We start from the raw sequence: 26385 nt of genomic DNA on the forward strand, positions 1-26385 counted from the left end.
AATTTTACATAAAAGTTTTGCTTTGTTTTAGGATTTCCTTTGCTGTTTGTTTTTTTGTTTTAGCTAATTCTCGATATCTAATATATGTGTAAGGCATTATTTTGTTTGCATATATATATATATATATAGATATATATATCGTTTAATACATATTCTGATTTTTGATCCATTTTTTTCTCGATTTTTTATGGCTAATTATCGCTGGCACTTGGCCCCAGTTTTTGATCCATTTTGATTTGATTTGATTGGAGTGGGAGGGGCGGGGGGGCGTTCGCGCTTTACATCAGCTTCTGCTTGGCACAGTCGGGGCACAGGATGTCGGGGGCCGTCGGTGATGAAGCCGCGTCCCACCAAGCTGGCCTTGCAGCTGGCACAGACAAAGCAATCGTGATGCCAGTGCCGATCCTCGAACGAAATGAAGCGAGTGCCGCCAATGCCTGTGCAAAAAGAGAGAGAGAGAGAGGGAGAGTTAGCCAACTAGTCTATAGAGCTGCTCAGTTTCTTCGACTCACCTGTAATGGGCTTCACACACGAGGTGCAACGTTTAGCGAACAGCTCGCCAAAGCACTCGGCACAGTAGGGCTTCTCGTCGCGGCTAGTGAACCGCTGCCCGGCCAACGTGATGTTGCAGTGGGTGCACGTGAAGCACTCGCGATGCCACGGTTCATTCTTATAGGTCACGCCCCCAGAGGTGATGACCTATCAAGCCAATCAAGAGAAGATCAATTAGTAGCTGTTCAACTAGGCTCAGTGCACTCGTCGCTGGCTCACATTGTTGCACTTGATGCAGCGCGTGGCAAACTTCTCCTCGTAGCAGCCGGCGCAGTAGATCTCCTGCTCACGCGGTATGAACGACTTCGTGCCAATGGCCATCTTGCAGACGCAGCAGCAGAAGCAGTTCTCGTGCCACTGCCGGGTTTTGTATTCCATTTTCTTGGTGCCTGCAACAGACCAAATCAATTTTCACTCATTGCAACCTTGAACTTTTCGGCTTATCGGTAAATAGACCCAAATTCCAACCAGACACATTCAGGCCGAAGCCATCAAACCAGAAAACCCAATCAGAATTTGGTTTCAATAATAACTGTAGAAAATAATAAATATATAAATGGGAACTAGCGTTATGAGCAGCTGACATGCAACTGTCGAAGAGGCAACCCCTAAGCCCCTACCCCTACAACCTACCCCTACCCCTGCCCTAACCCCCTCACTTTTTCATAACAATTAATGCAAAAATTATTCAAATTTTGCGAGTTTCAAGAGACAAGAGCGAAATATGAACCTCACGAGACATATAAATATATATCTAGTCTTTATATAGTGGCTTTCAGCCCTGATGGTGTGCATAAAAATCTGTTTCGTTTATTTATTGCGTGCTCGAAATTTGTTGCCAAATATAAAGACTGAGCCGAAAAGTTTTACCAAAATCTGGGTTCACTGACTGCGACAGCGCAGCCTAATTGACTCGAATAATGTCAGGGCAGCAATTCTATTGTTCTGCTTTAATTTTGGGCTATATGGAGAAAAGCCATTTCATATGTTGGCAAATTATGGCAGCACAAAAGTTGGCCAAATTGCATGACAAATTTATGACATAAAAGTTAAGTGTCTGAAGACATCATATGTGATAAAGTAAAGAAAGTTAGCTTGGTAGTTATTCGAGCTTACGTATGGAATTTTCTTGGCAAGAAATTCGCCTTCGAATTTCCCTTAAATTAATAACTTATCTGTTAAAATATAGAATTTCCTTTAATAGGAAATTTAATGAGCAGCTCCTTAACATAATGACCTAACAGCTTACATAAAGCTTACATAAAAAATTAAGGGAATTTTTTTTAACATTTCCCTAATTAATTGAATTGCATTAGCTGCGCATCAGCGATGTTATGCTATGTTACACGGGTTTCCCTTAAATGGGAATTTAGTTAACATTTCTAAATGCTTTTGCTCTTCCGCTAAATTAAGTTGGAATTCGGTTTAGATTGATCAATAGTCTACTAATTGGAACACTGCGTTGAGAGAAATGTTCGAATCGAAAAAAAATATATTTCCTAAAAAGACCATCTAAATATATATATAAAAAACATAAACCTTACTTAAACACCCAAAAGTCAATTGGTTATTTAAACATAATTGTAGCAGATTATCATTAACCCATTCAACATCATGTGAGACAAATTTAGCAATTTTCCAATTAGAATAATTCATAAAACGCGATCAACGCCCGTCTAATCGCATCATTTGTATGACAGCCGCTTTCTTTCAGTGTATTTTTTTGGCTGCCACTTACTCATCGCAGACTCAAGCGGACCGCAGATCGCAGCTCGAAAGCTGCGATGACGTTATAGAGAGCTGGGCCACAACACCTCCAGCTAATCCATGGGGGCGTCGAATCTATTCGCTGTCTGTTTTGTGACTTTTACCAATTTGGCCAGCACTCGGGCTAGTTAATGGCCAGTAATATTGATAAATTATGATGTATCGCGGGGATTTAATTAACATAGTTAGTTTATGAGCAGCTGGCGCTGCCCATTTGGGTCCATCATTACCTGCTTTGGTGGCACGGGGATCGCCCAGGCGGCAGTAGTCACCCAGGGAGCAGTAGAAGCTGCGGTTCTCCTCGACGGCGCTGGCATTGGGCAGGAACATGCTCAAGACGGCAATGTCCTCGTTGTTGTCCTTGGCCTTCTTAATGCGATCGGCGCCAATTGTTTTGGTTTGCAAATGCAAACGCGACTTCATGCGCGAGCTCAATACATCAACGTCAGTCATGATTGACAGCTATACCAACTGAGCGTAAGTGCGAGTGTGAGTGAGCTACTTAAATGCAGAGCCAACCAGAGTCAGAAACTTGCAACTGGCCTAATAAGTCACGACTTGGCTTAAACACAGAGTCAACGAGTCTAAGCCAGCTGAGAGATGCCATCAACTGCTCGTTAACTGGGTCAGCTGATCGCCGCTTAAACAGATACCCTAACAATACTCTATAAATTTCAGCCAACGGCTGTCAGCGCGCAAATTTGGCGACGTCGAGTCTCCAGCTTCAAGGCAATGACATCACATTCAAAAATTTGCCTGACCGAGCAACAAGTTTCATTAAAACTTAGAGAATGTTTATAAATAACAAACCGGGCAGCAGCAACGACGACGCTGCCTTTCATAAATCATTAAATAATTAACTTTTTACAAAAGTAAAAACAAAAAACAATAACAAATAAATTGCTTGAGGCAGGAAATTGACAAAAAATAGAGAAGTTTTTGGCCTACAGGAAATCCACTCAGTGAATATATATAAGTATATAGATCCATCTATATATATATATATATATATATATATATATATATATATATATATATATATATATATATATATGGGCAGGTAATTAAGATCTGGCTAATAATTTAGGTGGCATTGCTTGGATTACTAAACCACAGCGCGAGCATTCGTTGGGTTTCCTCAGCAAACACACAAATAATTATAACTAATTGAAGTCGAGTCGCCAAAGATTTCGCCCACGACTTGCCACAGAACGCCCACAACAACACTGAAACATGTAGAGACGCCGCCAATAGCCGCGCTGAGGTCAAGTGCGGATCGGAGGAGGCGACATTGAAATGCTTCAGCTTTAGCCTAGACAGACGGAGCTGCTGCTGCTGCTGCGAACGATTGACTGATTGATTGATTGCCGGCTTGAGACGACGCTTGGCGATTACGTGGCCAAACCGAAATGGAAAGTGTCGCACGCAAACGCGTTCTGCATTTATAAGCAACAACTTTTTCACAGAGCTCAGCTAAAATTTGGTTTTTTCTGCTTTTGCCGTGCAGCTGACATTGCGGGCGGTCGAGCATTCAAATTACGTTTACTCCGATTTTATTCGCAATTTGCTTGCAGTTAACACTCAATCAATGCTTTATAGCAATAAGTGTCAAAGAACAAGCCACTGCCATGAGCTGATCTGGCAACTCTGCTCAATTATTCTTGGCTAATTCGCAGTCAAGCGAGAGAGCAGCCATTCAAAATGACAAACATAAGTAATTTACTACTAACTGTCATTGGCTAATTGAAAACTATAAAGAAACTGCAAATTTCAAGTTCTTAAACTGACGTCTGGCAACGCTGTTAGAATAAAAGTGGCGAAATGGTAGAGCAATAAGTATCAGCTTAAGTGTTTTATGACTAAGTGTCAATTCATCAAAAAATCTATATTTCAAGTGAGAAATAAAGCGTTTTAACTCAAGTCTGGCAACTCTATTTGAACAGAATTAGCCAGCTTAGAGGAAAAATTATAAGAAATAGATTGAGCATAATAATATTGTTACCTAATGGCTTTAACGAATCAAAAGCTCATTCTTAACTAGAGTGGCCAGCTCTGAATTAGAAGTCTGGCAACTCTACTCAGCTTCAAAAGATGACAGATGTGCAAAAAGGACCTTCATAAGAGATAGCTTTACTGCTTGACTTAAAATTGAGAAACAGTAAGTCATATGTACAGCAATTCCTATAAATTTCACATAGCAATCTGGCAACTCTGACACAAATTCAATTTACTCAAGTCTAAATGATGAGGAAATTTAAATTGATATTCATTAAATGGCAGCTCAAACTAAAATTAGGCTAAGAAGAGGTAAGCCAGATGCAATGTTGCCAGACGAACAACTCAGTAAGAGTCTGGCAACTCTCGTCAAATATAGTAAATTAAAAAGTAATAAGAAAATGCATTGATCTTTAAATGAATTTAAATTTAAGTAACGCAAGCAGAGCTGAGTAGTAATCAAGTGATCAGTTGATTTTCCATTAACAGTCTGGCAACTCTCCCTAAACATCAATACCAAACGGCAAATAAAACTCAATCGAAGCCAAGTAGCTCAATTCGAGCTAGGCTAGACCTGAGCTTTATGCCATAAAGCAAACACTTCCCGCTGACCTTTGGCAACGTCTTTAAGCCGGCTAAACATGACAATATCACGATCTGATCTCGCTTGAGACTGTCAAAGATGTCTCTTTGTTTGGCCATTTGACCCGCCTGCACAGATGTCAACGGCTGCAGGGCAAAAGAGGGAAAAAACTACGAGATTTATTAGTTTTTGTCAGCCAAAAAGCTAAAAAGAGAAATTTAAATTGAAATCGAAATTGAAATTTATTGTTGTTGTTGCGGCGGCTTCTCTGATAAGCCCAACAGACAAATGACATTCAATTCATTTGCTTAAGCACCTCTTACGTATGCCATGCATATATATATATATATATATATACATATCGGTTTGAATGATGTAAACACTTGATCAAGGGCTCTGAGAGCGAACGTCTTATTGGGTCAGCTACCTAGCTTGAAATGCTTTTATTTACAGCAACTACAAGCTGGCTGCTCTTCAATTAATTAAGTTCAGGCTTCGTTCATAATTTCAATGCGATTTCATTTTGATTTTGATTTTGATTTCGATTTCATTTCAATTGGCATTCAATTGCAGTGCCAACAATAAATAAAAAAGAAATGCCAGCTCAAGTGGGCTTCGACCTGACTCTTTGCGTGCATATTCATGCTGATTGTTGCCGTTGCTGTTGTGCCTGTCTGTGTGTGTGCACTGGTGTGTGTGTTGCTGCTTTTCATGTTTTCCATTTAGCTCTTTAAATGTGGCACACGTCGATGCTATCGCCGCATTTTTAAATGCAGCCCAAAAAGCAGCTCAAATTCGTTTCCGGTTTTGGTATGCAATTTCTAAGTGGAATCCAATTGGATTCCCGCTAAGTCTGGCTGGTTTCATATTTATTTCATATTGAAAATTGACTGGCGACACCTAGCGATATTACAATATTATGCAATGCCTGTCAAACCTCGTCTCAACTGTGCGTGTGGGTTGTGGAAATATTGCGCATACGCAGCGTGCCACGGCGTGTTCAATATCAGTTGCAAGTTTACGACTCTGCTGGCAGCTGCAGTCGAAATGTTTACAAGAACATTTCCTTAAACAATTAAGGAAGGTGCAAAAATACTTTTTTTCTAGTTTTGTTTGATGTTCTGTTGTTGCAATTCACGTTGTAAATAATTTTAATAGCCGCTCTGCTTATGTCGATTGATAGTGGACATGCAACACGTTGCCTCAATTCAAATACAATTTACACTCGGTTACGTCCGCGGCACTGGCCAAGGCGTTCTGAAAGCCGTTTTGAGACTGAGCACGAGCGCCATAAACAAAAACCCACAACGTAAACAAACAGCCAGCCGTGGTGAGTTCGCGTTGAGTTGTGGTGAGTTTGCGTCTGTTCGAGTTGCGTTCGGCTTAGGTTCGAGTTGCATTCAGATCGAACGAAAACAAGGCTGCAGCTGACTGCAACGTGCCATTTAGGCTCACTTATGAATTATTTTGACAGGCGGAAACTGGTTGCAGCAGATTGACAGTCTGATTGACTGACTCGACTCGATTCGACTCCACTCGACGCGACTCGTCTCGACTGACCAGCTTAAATGTTATGCAGATGCTCGTCAAGTGCCTTGCCAATGCCCCTGACAATGCCGCCACGCCTCTGCGATCGAGGTTAGCCACACGATCGAGGAAGCCAGCCAATGTTGTCTGCATGTGGGAAGCTGGCATCAGTCAGGTAATGCGATATGGAAATTGTCAACTGCTTTGCCACTCTCAAATGCCGCCCAAGTGGGAAATTGCGTGCATAACATGCTCCCATTTATAGTTAGACAGCCACACAGAGCCCTAAAGGCCTTTCTCCTTATACGGCTGACATTTATTATTTGTTTCTCATGTTTGTTTTTCCCCCTCTGATTAATTGCTTTGCTTGGACGGAAATGTTGTGGCAATATGCGTGGGTTTCTGATCAGCTACCAGCATGCGATCTACTACATAGAAATCAATTTAGCTGCAGTTAAATTGACTCTACTACACACATTCTTCTTATCTGCCAATCAATTAAGCAATTAGGCAATCAAACGGTAAATGACTGCAAGTGCAGCAGAGGCAGCAGCTGGAGTGCTGCTTCAAGTGCGGCTGCAAGAGCGAAGAGAGAGCGAGGTGAGGAAAGAGCTGACATCACTGTAGAAAAGTCACTCAAAGTCAACTCTAATGATTGTAATTCTCAAATGGTTTAGGCTGAGAGCAGATGTGTGGAGTTTACTAGGTAAATACTGCTCGTGAGTCGATATGTTGCTATATGTTATGCCCTGTACTCTTTTCAAGTGACTAGTTAGAAAAGCAAGGCAGCCCAGGCTGGCAGACTAGATATACAAATTATCTTATGTGATATACAGCTCAAGTGTATATATAAACAGTGCCTTTGTCAGTCAATCAGTTGACACTAGGTAATTACACTTGACACGGAAAGACCCAAGTCTTATATCATATTTAGTTTAAAAGATTTCTGCTTGCTAAAATCAAGTCTGCTCAACAAGTTTTCATTATATTTTATAATCCACAATTGGCTTAATTTAGCAAATTTCTGTCAGTTGCGCTAAGTACTTCTAGCCACAGTTTTTATTATATTTTTTTATTTTCGAATAAAATACAATAGCTATATAAAACACATTAATTTAATTCCACACGCTTATCAACGATCTTCAATAATAATTCCTCAACACGCTGAGGCAAAAGCTATTTAAAAGCCACAAATCATGCGCAGACAACAACAAAAGCATACAGAAAAAAATAATAATAAAAACAAGTTTCATTACCAAAAAAAAACAGATGAAAATTTAAATATGAATTCTATAAGAAAATATAAACACAAATATCTGATGAGTCAGACACAACGCATTAAACATATGCTACACAATTTGCCACGAATTAACATAGATGACATGGCCGATGGTGATTATTTATATATATTTATCAGATGTATATATATATGCATATATACATCAATAAAGTCTTGTTCGATCAATACCATACGAATATGTTGAGTGGGCGTTGCAATCTAAACAATTTGTGACAGACAGACTTGACAATTATCAACTGAGAGTGCACTGGTGGGGAGTGCACGACTCGGAGATACCCTGAACAATGAATAATGAATAATGTATTTGATGACTAATTCTATAGGAAATGGTCAAATAGCGGAGTTCATTAAAATAGTAAGAATATCAAAAATTTCCTAGAGGAACTACAGATTAATGGAATAACTAGCTATAAAAAGTACTAGAAGAAGGAAAAAGGGAAGAACAATGTATTCTAAGCAACTATAATTACCAAGATGATCAATTTTACGGACAAAGCGACGGGCAGACAGAGAGAGAAGAGGGCAAACCAATAGATGGAGATACAAACATCAAAGTCTAGATCCATACGTTTGTTGATCCATATCAAAAGTATATAATTTCCCTATAGACATCTGCCACTCTTGCTTGCTTCAGTTAATTTCAACAAAGCAAATATACCCCTTTCCAACAGGTAGCAGTGCATAAGAAAGGGTTAATGTTATGCTATGTCCACAACTAAAATTGGCAAATGAGCAAATATCTAATATATATTTGATTAGACAATTAGTTAATGCCTGAATAGGCAAAGCAAACGCGACACCTTTGGCAAACAGAAGGCAGAGAATCAAATGAATAAAGATGTAAATATTTGTATACAGCTAGAGGTATTTAAATGTCATTGCAATTGACAGTGGCAGCGGCAGTCGAGCGTGTGGGCCGCTTTGCTGACATTGATCTCACTAGATATTTATCAGCCAGCTCTCGTAATTGGCAATGTCAACAATGTACTTTCAAGTGAAATGCCATTTTTGGTAACAGCTTCAATTGGCTTAGCACCTGATTGATATGAGAAACGTTCCCAGTTGCTTCTCGATTGAGGTTTATCAGCAGCCATACATGTTATATATGAATAAGACCTTTTCTTAGCTGAAACGTATTTGTTTTGACTTTGAGTGGGGCACAAACAACTGGAGCGCTTGTCACATTTAACACCTTTCTGTTAGCCTTCTCCCTCCGCCTGCCAAATAATAATGAAAACAATGTCATGCACCTGTGCGAGTTCGGGTTCAGGGCCTGCCGCACAGCTGCTTTTGGATTGTGGAGCTCCGTCGTGGAGCGTGGGCAGCTGGCAATGAACTTGCAGTCGACTCAAGTCGCCTCGACTCGACTTATGTCTCGAGCATCTCGCGCACGAAAACTTGGACACAAATTGCAGTTAAGTCAACGTATAATGAAAACAGATATCGGACATTTACGACAACGGGGCCGCTGGCAGCGAACGCTGCACGCACTCAACTGTAGCAGGTTCATTAGTGGAGCGTTCAAGTGAAGATAACACGACTACAAATATACCCTGTAGGCAGCACAAATATTAACATAAGTCAATTACTATTCGAGACGCGCTTTCATCAAATATTAACAGACATAAATTACTTCCAGCACTGAAGTTTTAGTTGAGTATCGTATTATCGTTAGCTAGCTATACCCTGTCATGAGCATTAGTAACTCAGAGCTTGAGAGCTAAGGTAAGCCTGACCTTCAGCAGCTTTGGCAAGCCTTATATGAACTTAACAATAGTCTTGTAGAGAATGATAAATGAGAGAATAATAAATGAGCTTTATGATGACATAACAGTAGACTTAAGGGAGCATTTAAAGAGCTTTACAAAGCTTTCACTGAGCATTAAGTGACTCCTATCTTTGCTCTGATTAATATTTACACGTTTCTTAAGGCTGCTCAAGTTTTAATTTCATGAGATACGATTCGTTATTCATAAATTTCTAACTTCCACTCAGATATTTCCATGTCTCTTAACATTATCATAGTCATATTTCATATAGACTTCAAAAAGCTTTCAGCACTCTTCCCATATTTATTATCTATTAAGTATTCTAAGCTTTGCAGATGAGCACAAGAGTCTCTCAATGGTCGCTCAAGGCTTAAATGAGCTTTTACAATACGAAAGCTTTTCTAAAGCTCTCTCTTAGCTCAGCTGCTTACAGCATTCAACTGCTGTTGCTAGCACAGCATACCCCACACAGCAACTCCACTGCAGGGCATGCAATATGCGCGTCTGTTATATACGTTCAAATGGCCGCGCGCATTGGCGATTTATGGAATATGTCACCCGTTGGCAACAAATTGCCCTGCAAATGCAATTAATTTGGCACACAAAAATGTCATTTCTCTCCCGAGTCTCCCACCAAAACGGGTTGCAGCCGCTCATTATTTTCAACTTAGGCTATATATCTCTATATATATAAATATATGGATACTATTTACAGTGGCCGCCACAAAGTATGCCACAATTGGTGGCACAGCTGTTGTAGTTGTTGAACTCACCTGCACGGAATACCTCGCCGCAGCCGTCGCAACGGGACGCGAACTGCGCATCGTAGCAGTTGCCACAATAGATCTTATCGGCCTTCGCTCCAAACTGCTTGTCGACCAGATTCAAATTGCATTTGAAGCAGAGGAAACAGGCCTCGTGCCAGTGCTTGTCTTTGTACGATAAATCCTATGGTGAAATGAAAGGAAAGAAGCTTAGATTTAATGAAGAATTTAGAAATAAAAATAAAATGAAGATCATTTTAACTACATTCAAAATAAAGTCTTTTGCTATCTTAGCAAAATAGAAAACCTATAAAATGGGAAACCTATAATATATAAAACATTAACTTTGTAATTTACTCAGAGCTTAATATTTGAAGCTGTTAATAAATTATCTTTAATTTTAGTCAAAATAATATGTCTAATTTTAGATACTCTGCAGTGCCTGTCTCTGAACTAACTTGTTATTATTTGATTCCTACTAATGTTCTCTATGTATATCTATCTATCAACAATTGAATAACTATCAAAATTATATGTTTTATAGATGTTACATAAATCTAAAACAAATATCTAAATAAATTTTAAAATTAATTTCTGGAAGATCCATTTGTTCTACAATGAGTTGATCTGGTTTCAACATTTTTTTGAAATATTAAAAAATAATGCTTTGCACTTGAGATGATCTATTCTATTTCTGTTTCTAATTTGCATGTAAATATAAAAGATGATCTCAATATGAGTATTAACTAATTTAAATGAAATCCATTTCAGAATCTATTTATTGAAAGGAAATTTCATTTGGTTTTAATTTGCATTTTCTATAATTTCTTTATCAAGCTTTATCTTTGTTTTCTGGAATTCTAGACACTATTAATTCATATATTTATTTGTTCATGTATGTTGCAATCAATTTTTTAGTCTAATATTTATGATCTATTTTTTTTATATCTATATTATTTTATGATCTATTATTCGATCTATTTTGCATGTATTTTCGATTAATTATTTCATCTATTACTGAATCTATTTTTCAAAATAATATTCAATCTATTATTTGAGCAACGCTTCGACCTATTTTTGCATCTGTTTTTTAATCCATTATTTTTTTCAATATTTTTCTTTGATCTGTTTTATGATAATTATTATTATTATTATTATTATTATTATTATTATTATTATTATTATTATTATTATTATTATTATTATAATTATTATTATTATTATTATTATTCATTCTCTTAATTGTTTAATTTTATGATTAAATTTTTAAGCTTTTATATGATATATTTTCCGTTAAATTTCCATCTCTTATTTAATATAGTTCCAGCTGCTAAGCTCACCTTCGAATCGATGCCAATTATCTTGTTGCACTCCTCGCACGTGTTGGCGAAGACGTTCTCGTAGCACTTGATGCAATAGGGATGATCGTCCCGGATGACGTAACGCTGTCCAGTTAGGCTCTCATCGCACTGCCAGCAGCAGAAGTGACCCGAGTGCCAGTCCTTGTCCATGGCCTTTGTGTATTCGCCACTGAAAATTAACTGCAAAAAGGACACACGACGATGTAGCCAAACCAAAAAGATCTCGATCAAAGTTAAACATATAGAATAAGTATTAACGGATAGAGTCCATATAGGAGTATTCAAATTGCGTGTGGGTCAGTGTAAAATGTGCTTGTTGTATATATCATGTATATTCACTGGGTAGCTATAGTATGTATATGTGGCCATACTCGATATAATGTATGTATTCACTTGTTATTCAGTTTCTCAGTTTATTTGTTTTGTTTTCTTGGTGTGTTGTTCAGTGTATGTTGTTGTTGTTGTTGTTTTCTTGTTGGTTTTTGGTGTGTGTAGACATTTATAGACATTTATAGACAACGACAGCTTTATGTTGGGTACCTTTTAGTAAACAGTTTTGCCGAGGAAAGAAGGTAGTAAACGTGTCGTTCGATTAATATTATGCGAGTACTTTGGATAGTTTTATTTGTGATCGTTTCAGATATATATATTTGGTATATATATTTGTGAGCGAATGTGCATGAGAAATATATATATATTTTTGAACGAATTTCGAATAGATCGAATGATATACGGGTATACGAAACAAAGACGAGACAATAAAAGAAACACCCATCCAAAATACCAGAAAAATACCAGAAAAATATCGAAAAATACCAAATATACTGCTGGATATTTGGCAGTTTTCTCTATACTCTTTTTTTTGGTTTAGAAATTTTCATCTGCTTTCTGTACTGAACCACACGTAACACGTTCCACCTACCCCCTTTCCTCGTTGGTGGCATCCACCTCGCTGATTTGCACTTCGGATTCGCGACGTTTTGACGACTTCTTGACCTTCTTCGTTTTCTTGACTTCCGTCATCGTTTGCATAATTTCCACATCCGCCATTTTGTGCCGCACTCAAAACTCAAAATTCAAAAATCTGCCAATCTTAACTCGAAAATTCCCCAATAAAAACCCAATTTGCACTCTAATGACCGACTGAACTTTCCCTATACAAATGCAGAAAAAAAGACTAAAACTTGATGCTAGCCGAAAAGTGTTCGCGAAACGTTTTGAACTTTGCCGAGTCGTGATGCCAACTGACGCGTTTCTTTCACAAAATATTCGAAATCTTTTCAAAAAAACTAAAACAGAAACCGAAACAGTCTAATAAGAAGGAAAAGTCTCGCGTGTATCTAGTTTCGCCCCCAGAGGCAAGTGTATAAATAAAATCTCGGGGAGTGCCGCAGAGCGCAGCAGCTGCCCGCTGAGCGTAAGAGAGAGAGGCAAGCACAGCAGAGAGGGAGAGAGCGGCAGAGGTAGAGTAAGCAAGCGAGAGAGAGAGCGCGAACAGCTATGCTCTTTTGCTTGTTGCCTTAGACAATATTTGATCATTAGCAGCTTTATGGAATCAAGTCCAGTTTGCAATTTTGTTTGTTATAAATCAAACACGCATCTATAAATATATCAATAAATGTTAGCCAGGTGTAGGTAGGTGTGTGTGGCACACACCTGCAGCAGCTGCTATAGACGTCATTTTACACACACGCGCGCAAGAAAAGAGAAAGATTCGTTTTTAGCATTTTCGGAAAATTCAGTTTTCCTTTGTTGTTGGCGCTTGTGCACACGACACACAAGTCACACACACACACGCACGGCAACACACCTACACGCACTCTCTTTCTCTCTGTCTCTCCCTCTCTCACTCTCCCACACTTTTGAAGCATAAATTCTTTGAATCAGTCTGACTCTGTCTGCAGCAGCTTTTGCCTCCACACATGCAACATCCAGCCATATAGATTTTTTAATTGATCAGTAAATATCGCGTGGGCCGTATACTATATGATTAATATCAGTTTGATACCGCCCCCTCCCCTTTTCCCTTCCCGTATTTGTTACAGCATTTTGGCACAGACAGCGCGCATATTAAAATGCCATTGGAAATTGTAATGCAAAATTGCAAACAGCTGCAGCAAAAAGAATTTCCAACTGGAAAAACGAATTCGAATTTCCCTCCTTGAATTCATGTTGGATATGTATTTCGCTTAATATTTAGTTGTTCGCAACGTTTCTGTCGGTGACAAGCAAAGGGCAAGTGGCCAAGGTAAATAGCTTTGCCCATCAAGTCGAAATCTCTATTAGATATATTTTTTCGTTTGCTTCAATGTAGCGATGACATTTTAAAAGCAGCCAATTTGCAGACAAGTCAGACAAGGCTAACAGCAACAGCAACAACAATGGCAACATTTACATTTACATCACAATTATTACGTTGAAATCGCATTGAACTGTAGAGAGAACAAAAAACATCGCGCGTTTAGCCACGTCTCTAACGTAGGCACATCTAGCAGGCAGTCCGAGGTTCAAAGCCCACATAGTCAAGTTGAATGATTTAATTAAATGTTTGTGGCCATAATTTAATTAGAAATTGGCAATAATTAGAAAGCATATACATAGTTTCTAAAGCTGAGAAACAGAATACCTCTTGCAGGGCTTTTTCGATACAAAAATAAAAATCTTTGGAAGAGCAAGATGAAGAATATATATTGTATATATATTATTTTATATATTGTATATATATTATTTTATAGTATATAGTAATTCATGTTAAATCATGCTGAATATGAAGCTATGAACTCAACGCAATATATAATATAAACAAATAAATGTGGCTAAATTTTAGAACTTATAAACGGATCAAGCTTGTGTTTTTGCTTTTTACTGAATGTAATGGAAATGTAAATCAAATGATTTTCTGTTATCTTAAACATCAGCATACATTAGAAATTGTAAGTATAGATAGAATTTGATTTTAGTGCAGTTTCCAAGCAAATTATAAACAGCTTTTGAGCTGTAGCACTGCCGCTTGAAGTAATCCCAACATAAACGTGATAAATTAGTCATGTTTATGTTAGGTGAAAATATGAGCTAATCACGCGTTAAAACTAAATTTTATTATGTTATTTTTACATTTAACCAAACTAGTAAAAGTTAGTTTTATTATAGACAAAAAAATATATAAAAATATATTTAGTATAAGTTTTTATGGCATACTTGATGCATATAACGAATTTATAATTGAGTCCATGTAGACGCAGCATATGAGTGTATATATATAAATATATGTCTTATATATATATATATATTTATATATATATATATGAATAATTGCAGCTATTAATGCAGCGGCGGCAGCAGACAAGAGCAATGGAGCAAAGTGAAATGCAATCTTCGCTCGATTTTATTTTAATTTATTTTATTTTTTATTTTACAATTTATATTTTCTGCGCTCTTCTGCTACTGCTTCTGCTTCTGCTTCTTCCTCTTGTCTATAAATAAATGCAATTCGCGAATCTTTGATAAAAACTTGGCGTGTTTCACGTTCAACACTCGAAGCGTTAATTGGGTCATAAATTCATAAATTTTCCAGCTTTTCATTTATTTTCATAAAAGTTTCAAATTTATGAGCAGCAAACAGAGCAAAAGATTATGGAAAACTTGAACTTTTTGCCGCGAATCTCTGATTCTGCATGGGCCAAAAGTTCAAGTTGAAGTTTGTTTATAAATAAATGCAAATTGGGATAATCCATTCGAAATGGCCGATCTATAATTAGATCGGCCATTAAAATGGCATTCGGTCATCTCTTGCACGCGGCACAAAACATCATTAATTATATTATTATTTTTTGCTTTTGCTTTGGAACCGCAATACACATCAATAAAAATCAACTAAGGGGCACAGATATATATATATATATACGTATTCATGAAAAATTGGAAATGCTGGCAACAAAGGTGTTTCCTTTTAGACAAGAAATTCAATTTGTTTAAGCTCCACAGCTGAATAAGCAATTAGCAGACGACTAAATACCCTAAAGACTAACAGATTTCTTACACTAATCAAAGTCTTTTGCAGAGCCCAATCTACCCCTTTGGCTTCTGCAGTTGTGGTTATTTTTCAAAAAATATTAAATGAGTAGAGAAAAATATTTTTAAGTACGCCAAGAAAAATGAATTCATGTCAAAGACGAAACTATTGAATAAGACTTTTTGGCAAACGTATTTCGCATGTTTTCTTAGTGCAACAAGAACCATATGTACGCCGACATAGATATAGATATATATCTATATATTATTTGTGCTACGTACATCCAGATTACGCAATGCCGAAGGCCCTGTACGAGAAACAAAAACAAAAAAACAAAGGAACAAACAGCAAACAGTTTGAAGAGCAGAGACCCCCCAAACAGAGCAAAAATTGTGGCAGCCAAGTGAGCTGCGTAAACAAATCATGCGAGTGACACGGATTCTGTGTTTTGTTGTCATAAATATTTTAGCGCGTAAATTTGCAGACACATTTAACCTGCTCGACTGGCGCAGATCGCTTTTGAATTGTCACCGAAAAATATGACTTCGCAGCGCCTAATTTGACAGAGGATATGACATAAGATAGTTGACAGCGTTATATCAGCGACAAAGCTGAAAGGAATCGCTCTCAAAAGATTAATATTATTATTTGCAAGAAAGCAACGTCTTTGCCTTGCCTTTGAATCATTTGCGAATTTATCTTTGCTATTAAAAATAATAAAAATAATATATTAGCTATTTTATCTAGTTGTTGCATGCTTTTAGGCGCATTGTAAAGTGATAGATAAGTATATATGAATATAAAATACTTAAACAAGTATTCATAATATAAGAAATATGACTAAAAGCAGAGTAGATATAGAGGAATATGAAAGCATTTACTACTGTAAGGAATTCTCAAAGAATTAGAGATGTGAGAGGGTCAATATAACTAGAGCTATAAATATACAGATATATATAAATTATATATAATTATATATATATTCGATCAAAGATCGAAATACTCTAAACTAAATTAAAATACATCAATTTTTTATATATAAATATAGATAGATCGCCGGAGTGAATTGCTCTAGCAAGCAACACCTCAGGGCAACCCTAATCATTGGCCAATGTTCATTGGTAAGCTGTAGCTATGCCTGCTGAACTTGCAACACAACTGAAATATTTCTTATATCTAATAGTAGAAGATAATCAAACGACTCACTGAAGAGAATCGCAGCTGAAATGCCAAGCCCAAACTTAAAAGCTAAGTATAAAGACATAAGTATATTCAAAGTGAAAAGATGAGAATTGGATTTCTATGTACAAGTGAGAGATGAAAAGAGATTTATCTGAACTTAGGCTTTACTCTAAAAATAAAGTAGTTTTTAGCTAAAATAAACATACAAACAATTTATGTGCGTCACTCGATCAAACAGCTAATAGACTTTAGCAACAAAAAGTTCGAGTCCCTTATCTAAACTAAAGCAGTATAAATGCACAGGCTTTATATAGTATATATATTATATATAGTATATATATTATAGTACACTATTTATAGTAATCACACATATCACTAATTAGTAACTTCAGTTCAATCAGGAAGTTGACTGAGCACACCTATCTCACGTATGCCAAGCTACAATCGAAATCATTTTTATAGCGTGTCACAAAATTTCATTTTTATGGTAACAATAAACTGAAATTCTATAGGCATGGACCAAAGTAGTAAGGCCTTGTATAATGGCTACTTAAAAATGCTTTCCAACATGACATTTTAAGTATTTTGTGACTTGGCTGACAAGAGCATTAGAATAAGGCCATCAACTGAGCTGAACGTACAGCAGCCAAGACTTGCGCTACTCGAATCGATGACATCATGTGACCGAAACGAGCCAAGTGCAAATTGGGCCAAGCATACGGTATATATACGATATATACTATACAGACTATATAGACTGCATATATACTATATATATTATATGGCCAATTGTCTCTGGCTGAGTGTCAGTGCACTTGGCGCATTTGGATAACAAAATGATCTCAATGCTAGGGCATTTCTGTGGTCCGACGTTTGCTGGTGAGAGGTGAGAGGCGAGAGACGAGAAGCAAGAAGCGAGAATCGAGAAAACATGCAGATACAAATAGATGAGAAATATTTTTAGCTGAGTCGAGCCGGGGCGAACATTGCGTCAGATGCAGTTTCTGAATGAACTGATTCGATCAGAAATATATTCATTAATTCATATATTCATATTTATTGTCAGCAGTAATCGATAAACTAACAGATATAGATAGCAATTAATCGATATCATAATAAATAATAATAACAATAATCCTGCTCTCAATTCGATTTATAGATCGTTCGTGCGATTCTGGGTCTGGTCGTTAGTATAATACAGTGAAAGATCCCTCAGTCTAGCGGAACTGGAACTGTTACCGGAACTGCAACTGCAACTGCAACTGGGTGCATAACAGTTTGATTGTTTTGGATTGATTTTTATGCAGCGTGCGCGATGTGGATGTGGGGCTTATGAACATGTCTATAAGAAACAGATAAAGATTGAAATCAAATGTAAGTGTATATAATATTCGTTGCCTAGAAGAGCGGATAGAAGTTGGCATCTTTGAGCAGGTCAAAGGTGTCAACAACAGAGCGAGCGGGCGTAGTTGCTGTTGCTGCATTGTTAGTAACCAAATCGGAGCTCGGCGGCTCCTCGAAGGACGAGGCGGGAGTCAGGCACAAGCTGTGCCCGGCACTTAGGCTGGACAAGAGATTCTGCTGGGTCGAAGCTGGCGTTAGATTCGCAGAGGCCGAAACTGTGATGGGCGCAATCTTGGCCAAAGCCTCGGCCAAGGCTGCATCAATGTCTGGGCCATTGGACAGGTCTGGGACTTCGCTCGACTCTTGCTCCTTGATTGACTTCTTGCGTTTCTTTGTCTTCTTTTTCTGTGTTGTCTCTGCCGCTGGCTCCAGCTCCGCTATGCCTTCCAGTGTTTCCTCGGCGACAAAGCCAATGCTGCTGCGCGGCGAGAAGAGCCCACCATTGGCCTCCTCATTGGTGGCGCTGCTCTTGGAGCTGCGTCGCGAACGCACCTTGCGCTTAGTTGTTTCAGTGAGGCTTTCCCCATCTTCCCTGCTCGCCGAGGCACGTCGATTGATTTGTTGATTGGTGTCTGAGTCGTTGTCGTCTTGCAGTTCCTCCTCTGTTTTAGAGCCCTTGCGCGTCTTCTTCTTGCTCTTCTTCTTTTTGGGTTTCTCCAGGGATTCTTCGTTGATCGGTAGCTCAGCATTTGCGGCTTCCATGGCATTGATAGAGTCGCCTCCATTTTTCTGCTCTGGCAACGTTTCCTCCAGCACAACTGACAACAGCTCGCGCTCTGGACTACGACTGAAAAGGGTAATGCTCTCGCCTCCTAGACTAATGCGACGTAGATCCAATTCACCACTTGGTGGCGGCTCGAATAGATCCTGATCCTGATCCTGCTCCAGCTCTAGCTGCTGTAGCTGTTCCTCGTCCAGAGTCACCTCTTGTTCCTGCTTCTCCAACTGTTCCTGTGCCTGTTCCAACAGCTCCTCGCCAGACTGAAGCTCCTGGCTGGGTCCTTCTGACTCATTATCGTCCAGCTTAAAATTCTTGCGCCAATTGTATTCCCTCTTCGGCTTGTAGTTCAGATCCACTTCGATATCATCCTCCGCAATGCCTCCTTGTAGCTTGGGACTGTAGCCGTAGCGGGTGCGCAGACGTGTCGACTGCCGTGCCGCCACCTGAGCATCGCCTAGATAGCGCATCTCCGTATCGCGACGCTCGCCCTCAAGCAGGCCAAGGGATATGTCGATGTCCCTGTGCTTATGGCCATCTTCAGATCTGCTTAGCTCTCTGGTCTTGGCCCACAGCGCATAGCGCTCGCTATCCGGGCTGGATTTCTCCTTATCCGAATCGCTTTGGTCCACATTATCCGCAGGCAACTGCTCCTGCACCATTGTCTCGTAATCCCTTAGGATCCCACTCTGCTTCCGGTTCTTTACAGCATCATTGTAAATCTGCTCGATAAACGAATCTGGGTCGGAATAGGCTCCACCCACAGCGCCGTCGTCTAGGCTATAGTCTGCAAAGTCCTCCACATTGTCCACTTCCTCCCAGTCGTTGGCTTCCCGGTTCGCATAGCGGTCCGCATTGCGCTCCGCCTCCTCGCACTCGGATGTATCGTGATGGGACTCATCCGTTGGCTGCGTACGCTCGTTGTTATCCGAGATGCCCTCGTCCAACTCAAACTCGAATTCATCATCGTCGTCACCGTCGTCGTCGTCCATTTCGACTACAGTTTGTCGTTCGTCGTCGCTGTCATTGCTGCTGCAGGCATCATCGTGGCCCGGATACTCTCCGCATATATCAAAATTGTAAACTGCGCTCGTCTCATCGAACTCGGCTGCCTCCGCCTCGGCTGCCAGCACGGCGCGTGCCCATGAGCGCTCCTCAGTGGCATATTCCGTCTCTTTGTCCGACTCTTGCAATAGTTTTCTGCCCTCTTCCAGCTGCAGCTCAAGGCTGTCCAGATCGTGTGTATAGAAATCCTCTTTGAGCCAGGTTCTCTTGCCCGTCAGCGAACGCACTTCGATTTGTGAGATATACACACACTCATCGCTGGGATACTCCTCGACAGGCTGCTCCTGGGCCAGCGAGTAGCGCCTGAAATGATGATACTCCTCCGGCTCTAGGTCTGCAAACGGATCCAGCTGCATAATGGCCGAGTCCGAGGCGCGTCTTTCGCTATCCAAGAAATCTGTATTCAAATAGCGCGAAAAGTTCTGGAAGTTAACGCTGGAAGCTGCCAGCTGATCCAGCAGCTGATCCTGTAGCTCCCGCTTGGCGGCCTCGGCATCAATGTTCTGCAGCGCCTTCGCATCCTCCACATCACGCCCGGGCGAGCGACTCTGACTGCGGGAACGCTGAAAATCAGCCGTGCGATGACGCAGATCGTCCAACTGTCCAGATATGCCTGCGGCTAGTGGCTCCTCCTTTAGCTCCTCCGAGACTCTGCGATCGTACTCATTCGTCTTGGGCTTGGCCCCGAGTCGCTTCTCATCCTCTGACCCACTGGCGCTGATCAGCGAATTGAGTATGGCCTCCTGCATCTCGCGCTGCGATGCCGCCTGCTCGCGAGCCACCGACAGATCCAGCGAGGGAGAGGGCGTGCGAGAGCGTTGAAAGCGCGCAGTCTCCTGACGCTGCTGTTCGTACTCGCTGCCCAGATCTAAAGATTCGCCCACGTAGGTGGAACGCTTAAAGCCACTGATGTTCAGCTCATCCTTTAGATCACGCGCTACATCTGAGATGCTGCGCTCGTAGTCGTAGGCACAGTCTGACTCGTCGGGCGTGCCAACGCGCAGCTCGACCTCTTCGCTGGCATTGGTTAACTGATGCAGGGCCTCCAAGTCGAGCTCCCGCTGCTTGGCTATGCTGGCCAGCACACTCTCCAGCTCTGCGCTGTGCTGTCGCAAGCTGCGCTGATCGCCGCCTTCAAGGTTGAGCATCAGCTGGAAGTCCGGTTCATGCTCCCCGCCTTTTGGCGAATTGGAGCGTGAGCGTGAGGGCGAGAGAGAGCGCATATCCCGACTGCTGCCTGGACGCTGCTCAATTGAATGAAAGTCCGGCTCTGGTGTCTTGGCTCGCTGTTCCAGCCGCTCAAAGAAGGCGTCATTCTGAGCGATGAGCTTCTCCCTTCTGTGCTGCAAGCTGTGCTCCAGATTGGCGGCCGATGGCAAGGGCGAACGGGAGCGGGAACGCGAATGCGAACGAACGCGATTGAGACGCAGCTGCTCGAATAGCTTGGCCATCGACTCCGGCGTATCCTCGGGCTCCTCCAGAGCTTCCTTTGGCTCTTCCACAACTTCAATGGAGATGGTAGGCAAGGGAGGTGGACTGAGCGCAATAACTGGAATATCTATGGGCACATCCACGTCTGAAGCGTGTGCGTCCTTCAACTGCTCGAAGAGCTCGTCGTTGTGCTTGATGCGTTTCAGTCGTCGCGTCTCCAAGCTTCTTTCTATGTTATCAGCTGTCGGCAGAGGCGAGCGTGAACGGGAGCGGGAGCGTGACTGTGAACGTTCACGTGAATTGCGCTCGGCACGCAAATTTTCGACAAACAAACGCATCTCCTCGCGCGTGGGCAAAGGCTCAGTGTCGTCTGCTCTCGCCTCGGCCATGTCATTGATCTCGATAATAGGTTGGGGTAGTCCGGCGTCCGATCCGGTGTGACTTGCATGAGCCTCTCCGTAGCCATTGGTTTCCATTTCCGCAGAGTTTTCTCCTCGATTATGCAGCGCCTTCTGCTGCATGTGCTGCTCGAGCTCGTTGACAGTTTGAGGCTGCGTTTCAAAGACCATGGGCACAGCTGGATTACCCCCATTCTGGGGCTCTTCGTCGGCGACATTTTGGAGCTGCAACTGCTCGCCTTGAGACTGGTTTTCATTTATGTTCGCCTCCAGCATCTGTAGAACTAATTCGCAATTCAATTCACCGGCCAGCAAGCCCGCTTGGCTGTCGTCGTAGACCTCCAGGGTGTGTGCCTCATCGACATCCATGCGATTGGCCACATTCTTGGGCTGTGGCGATGGATTGCGTGAGGCCGACCTGGATCTCGAGGGGTTGCTGGATGCTTGAAAGTCGTAGAAATCGCTGATGCCCTCCATGAGTAAGCCGTATTCATCCCGCCAAGGAGCCGTGTCCGGCTGATGTATGGCTATTGTTGGCGTTGCCTTGCTGGGCAGCTGGCTAGCCGCCTCCGATTCACGCCAACGCTCCTCGTAGTGATCCATTTCGTCGATGCGCGGACTGCGACGCAGGCCGGGTGAACCACGCCTCGGCTGCTCCTCTGTCGCTGAAGAGGTCTGCAGCTGCACAAGCGAAAGCCAGCAAAGGGGCAGAAAGCAGAGGCGGACAGATATGAAAGGCAAATGGAAAGCGGTTAAAGCAGTTGCGGCAGAGAAAGAGTTAAGGCCAGGCGGGCATTTGGAGGCAGGGCGGGCATTGCGTGCGAGGGTTAAGAGTTGGCCAAAGCACTTACATTGGATTTAATGTCGCTGCTGCCAGATTCCGTTGCTTTCGTAGACTCCGAGCTGTCCTTGTCCTTGTCCTGATCAAAAGTTGATCAATTATAATCAGTTGTTCTGGCTGCTAGGCACCACTTACCAGTTGCTCCTTGGAGCGCTGCTGGCTCAACGCAGTGGCCGCCAGCTCGTTTTGTTCCTCGGTAGCATGCTCAAAGGACGAGGCTTTGGGCAAGTTCTGTGAGTCGTCCAGCACCTCTTCGCCGGAGGCGCGTTTCTCCAGATCGAACTCCTCCTCGTCAATGGACAAGGCTTTCTCCCGCTTCCAAAACTCGGTGTCCTTATAGTGTTCCGGCTGTACTTCGCCCCAGGGATTTGAGCTCTCCTCGCCGAGCATTTCCAGTGAGCCAGGCACATCGGACGCTGGCTTCACATCCTTGACAGGACTGCGCTTGTGCCGTCTGTGATGTGATTTGACGCGCACGCTGGGCTCTGTATACTTGATGGGATTGTAGTCCGCCTTATCGCCGTGGCGCAGTTCCTCCTCCTCCAGCGATGTGAACATTTTCACCTCTTCGTCGCGTGAGGCGCGTGACTCGCGCGATGAATTCGAGCTTCCACTTGATCTTCGTTTCTTAAACGCGCGTCGACGACCCGAACCATCCTCTCGTATCAGCGAACGACTCTTGATGCCGTCCAGCGAACGCAAATAGTCCTCGGTGTATTGGACATCGGGCACATTGTCCTCGCCCTCCGGCTCCTGGCGCTCCTCCTCTGTTCTGCGCTCCTCGGAGGGCTGTGTGCTAAACGAGGATTGCTGGCTGGAATTGGGCTCCACGGAGGAGCCCTCATCAGAGACACTCGGAAACATTAAGGTCTTCGAGCGCGTGTAGGGCTCCTCCGCTGCTCCTCCTCCGCTTTTCTGGCCAAACTGCGTCTTCACGCGCTGCACGATCATCGGCTCCTCGATCGTCGGCTCCTCGAATCTGGGCGGCAATATCTTCTTGACGCAGGGCTCCTCAACAACAGGCACCATGCCGGCATATTGTTCATCCTCCTGCTGCTGAGCCGCCTGCAGCATGCGCTGCTGCAGCATCACCATCTCCTCCTCCGCCTCCATGAAGAGTCGCGCGTTCTCTTCAATTGACTTTTGTTTCTTTTCCAAATCCAATTTGCTAGCTGCCACTCGTCGGGACTGATCCAGTATTAAGGCCTCCTCCTCCAGCTCGCTCTCCGTGGCGCTCAGCTTGCGCTCGCGCTCAGCTGCCAACAGACGCTGCACAATTTCCGCATCTCTCTGCTCCTGCTCCCGATCATCCAAGTCGAGCAGCTGGCGCTCGATCTCTGCTGCAGCCGCTTCCTCCTCGATCAGACGCTGAGCAGCGAGTCGCTCCGCTTCGGCTTTGTGCAGTTTTCTTTCATTTTCCTCCAGTTCGTACTGCTCTGCATCTGCTTTTCTTTGCTTTTCTTCTCTTTCCAATTCAGCCTGCAGAAATTTTCTTTCATTTTCTTGGTACTCGCGTTCGATTTCTTGCAATTTTCTTTCATTTTCCTCTCTTTCGCGTTCGGCTTCTTGCAACATTCTTTCATTTTCAGCTGCTAGCAATTTTCTTTCATTTTCCTCTCTTTCTCGTTCGGCTTCTAGCAGTTTTCTTTCATTCTCCTCGCGCTGCTTTTCGGCCTCAATCAATTTGCGTTCGCGTTCGCGTTCGAGTTGCTCTTGCTCTTCGCGCTTTCTTTCAGCTGCTTCGCGTTCTTTTTCCGCCTCGATTAGCCTTCGTGCGCTCTCGTTCGCCTCGGCCGCCAATCGTTGCTCTTCAGCTCGTTTGCGATCCTCCTGCAACCTGTGCTCCGCCTCCGCCAGCTGTTTGCGCGTCTCCTCCTCGATGCGTCGCTGCCGCTCGAGCTCCGCAGCCAGCGCCGCGCGCTTCTCCGCCTCCGACTCGACCCGGAATCCATTGCTATAGAGCACACCATCCTGCATGACATTGCTGCCTGCTGCCGCTTCCCTTGCGGCCGCCTCTGCTATCTCCTTGTCCAGGCGCTCGCGCAGACGCGGCAGCTCCTCGGCATCGGCAGCCGCATCGATGCCCGCGTTGTGGCTGCTAGGATGCTGGCAGCTCCAGTGATACAGATGGCGAGCCACAAACGCAAACTCCAAGGCGCCCAGGTAGCCAATTAGCAGCGAGAAGAGCAGCTCGCCAATGCCGGTGAGCGCGTCGTCTGCAGCCATTCGCGTTCGCTTGCGTAATGCGCCGACTTTTTATAGAGTATACAGCAGCAGTGCAATAGCACGCGTGTGTGTGTGTGTGCGTGTGTGTGTATTCACCACGCACTCACAAACACTCAGACAGACAATCGAAGCACTCAAAAGCGATTAGGTAATTCAATTAGAAATCTTTTCGCCAAGCGAGCAAAAATCGATGAAAATTCACTTGAAAATAAATAGCTTAAATTTTCTAAAATTTTTTAAATATATATAATTATTTTGAAATATATATATTTATATATATTGTGCGCACTTTTTCACTTTTGACTTTTTCCGGGGCAGCGAGGCAGCGTGGCAGCAGTTGCAGTTGCACTTGGCGCCAGTTGTTGCCACCTAATCGATCGTCTTGCAACTGATTAATGCCGCGCAGCGAAAGGGCCGACAGCGACTGAGTGAATCACAAGCAACAAAAATTTCTGGCAAGGGGGCGTGGGGGAGGGTGACTAGCGGAACGGCGATTCGTTAAGTATTTTGGCAACGAAATTGGCCCACGGGCTGTTTTTTTTTCTTATACTTCTTCTTCTTCTTCTACGTTTTGGCCGAGCGCGATTCCTAATCAGCGCGCCATGTAAATTGCGAATGATTTTTCGTTTAACAATCTATTCACCAAAAGGCCAATGAATAAACATGCACACACATCTAGATATATATATATATATATATTCTTTTTTTTCTTTATTTTTTTCACATTTTCCATTCCTCTTAATTTTCGCATTTGTTGCGTTCACGCTTTTCATTTTGGGCTATTTATGTTTTTTAATACTTTTGCCATGGCCAATGTCGCTGCAGTTGCTGCTGCCACAAACGGTGGCAACAACAACAGCACAAACACTTTATTTATCAGCAAATACGTTAGCTATCAGAAAATTGTCTATTTTTATTTTCTATTCATTTTTCTTCTAATAAATATCGAATTAATGTGCCAAAAATAACTTAGAATGCCTGGGCGTTTGTTTTTCTTTGTGCTGAAAGGGAAAGTGTGTGTGCGACAGCCGAAGTGGGCGTGGCAGCCTTATGCTATATATTTATGTTAGTTTTCAATGGCAAACGAATTAGATCGCAAAATGATATATAGAGATCATATTGAAGCCCACAGCTGGCACAGCACAGCGAGCGCGCAGCTGCTGAGCTCTTAAGCAAATATGTTTTTCAAAAAAGTGTTAGAAGGTCAAGAATTTCAAATACTTTAAAGTGACATAGTCATTCATCAAAAATAAGAGGAAAAATACAGATACATCAGTGCAAGTTTTCATGCTTAAATTTGTTAAAAAATCAACAACTAGAAATCAATTTTCATTTAAAGAAAATGTATTATTTGGTATGTTCATCATTACACTGAGAAAAAACAAGTATTCGAAGAAATGTGGAAATGACGACAGAATTTTAAAGTCCTCTTGATTATTAAAATGCAATAAACAAGATTTTACTTCAACTTTCAATACAGCTTACATGAT

The 26385-nt window shown here is 42.0% G+C and overlaps 2 protein-coding genes across 3 annotated transcripts in view; both read right to left on the minus strand.

The window, feature by feature from the left end:
- Nucleotides 1-278: 278 nt before the first annotated feature.
- Nucleotides 279-26385, minus strand: part of LOC111593204 (prickle planar cell polarity protein 3) — a 28414-nt gene continuing 2307 nt past the window's right edge. The window contains 6 exon segments of the mRNA XM_023305846.2: nt 279-323; nt 325-437; nt 513-699; nt 772-941; nt 10267-10441; nt 11598-11798. Coding sequence (XP_023161614.2) covers nt 279-323; nt 325-437; nt 513-699; nt 772-941; nt 10267-10441; nt 11598-11798 — 891 coding nt within the window.
- Nucleotides 17927-25121, minus strand: LOC115482727 (trichohyalin-like). Of its 2 annotated transcripts, none has more exons than XM_023305844.2 (3): nt 22805-25121; nt 22680-22748; nt 17927-18154 (listed from the first exon to the last, which is right to left on the minus strand). In XM_023305844.2, the coding sequence occupies exons 1-3, from the start codon at nt 24893-24895 to the stop codon at nt 18143-18145; spliced, it is 2172 nt and encodes a 723-aa protein (XP_023161612.2). In that variant the 5' UTR covers nt 24896-25121; the 3' UTR covers nt 17927-18142. The 2 variants fall into 2 exon arrangements, with proteins under 2 accessions (XP_023161612.2, XP_023161609.2); XM_023305841.2 differs by having other exon boundaries at nt 17927-22509.

This window comes from Drosophila hydei, unplaced genomic scaffold (assembly GCF_003285905.1).
Source record: "Drosophila hydei strain 15085-1641.00,03,60 unplaced genomic scaffold, DhydRS2 tig00000181-arrow-arrow-pilon, whole genome shotgun sequence".
Lineage (NCBI taxonomy): Eukaryota > Metazoa > Arthropoda > Insecta > Diptera > Drosophilidae > Drosophila > Drosophila hydei.

Excerpts from the sequence above, each read along its gene's own strand:
- LOC115482727 (XM_023305841.2), bottom strand. The coding sequence starts at position 24,895 with ATGGCTGCAGACGACGCGCTCACCGGCATTGGCGAGCTGCTCTTCTCG. Across the intron at positions 22,749-22,804 it reads AGCGCTCCAAGGAGCAACTG|GACAAGGACAAGGACAGCTC; the intron begins GTAAGTGGTGCC and ends ACTTTTGATCAG. Across the intron at positions 22,510-22,679 it reads GCAGCGACATTAAATCCAAT|CTGCAGACCTCTTCAGCGAC; the intron begins GTAAGTGCTTTG and ends TCGCTTGTGCAG.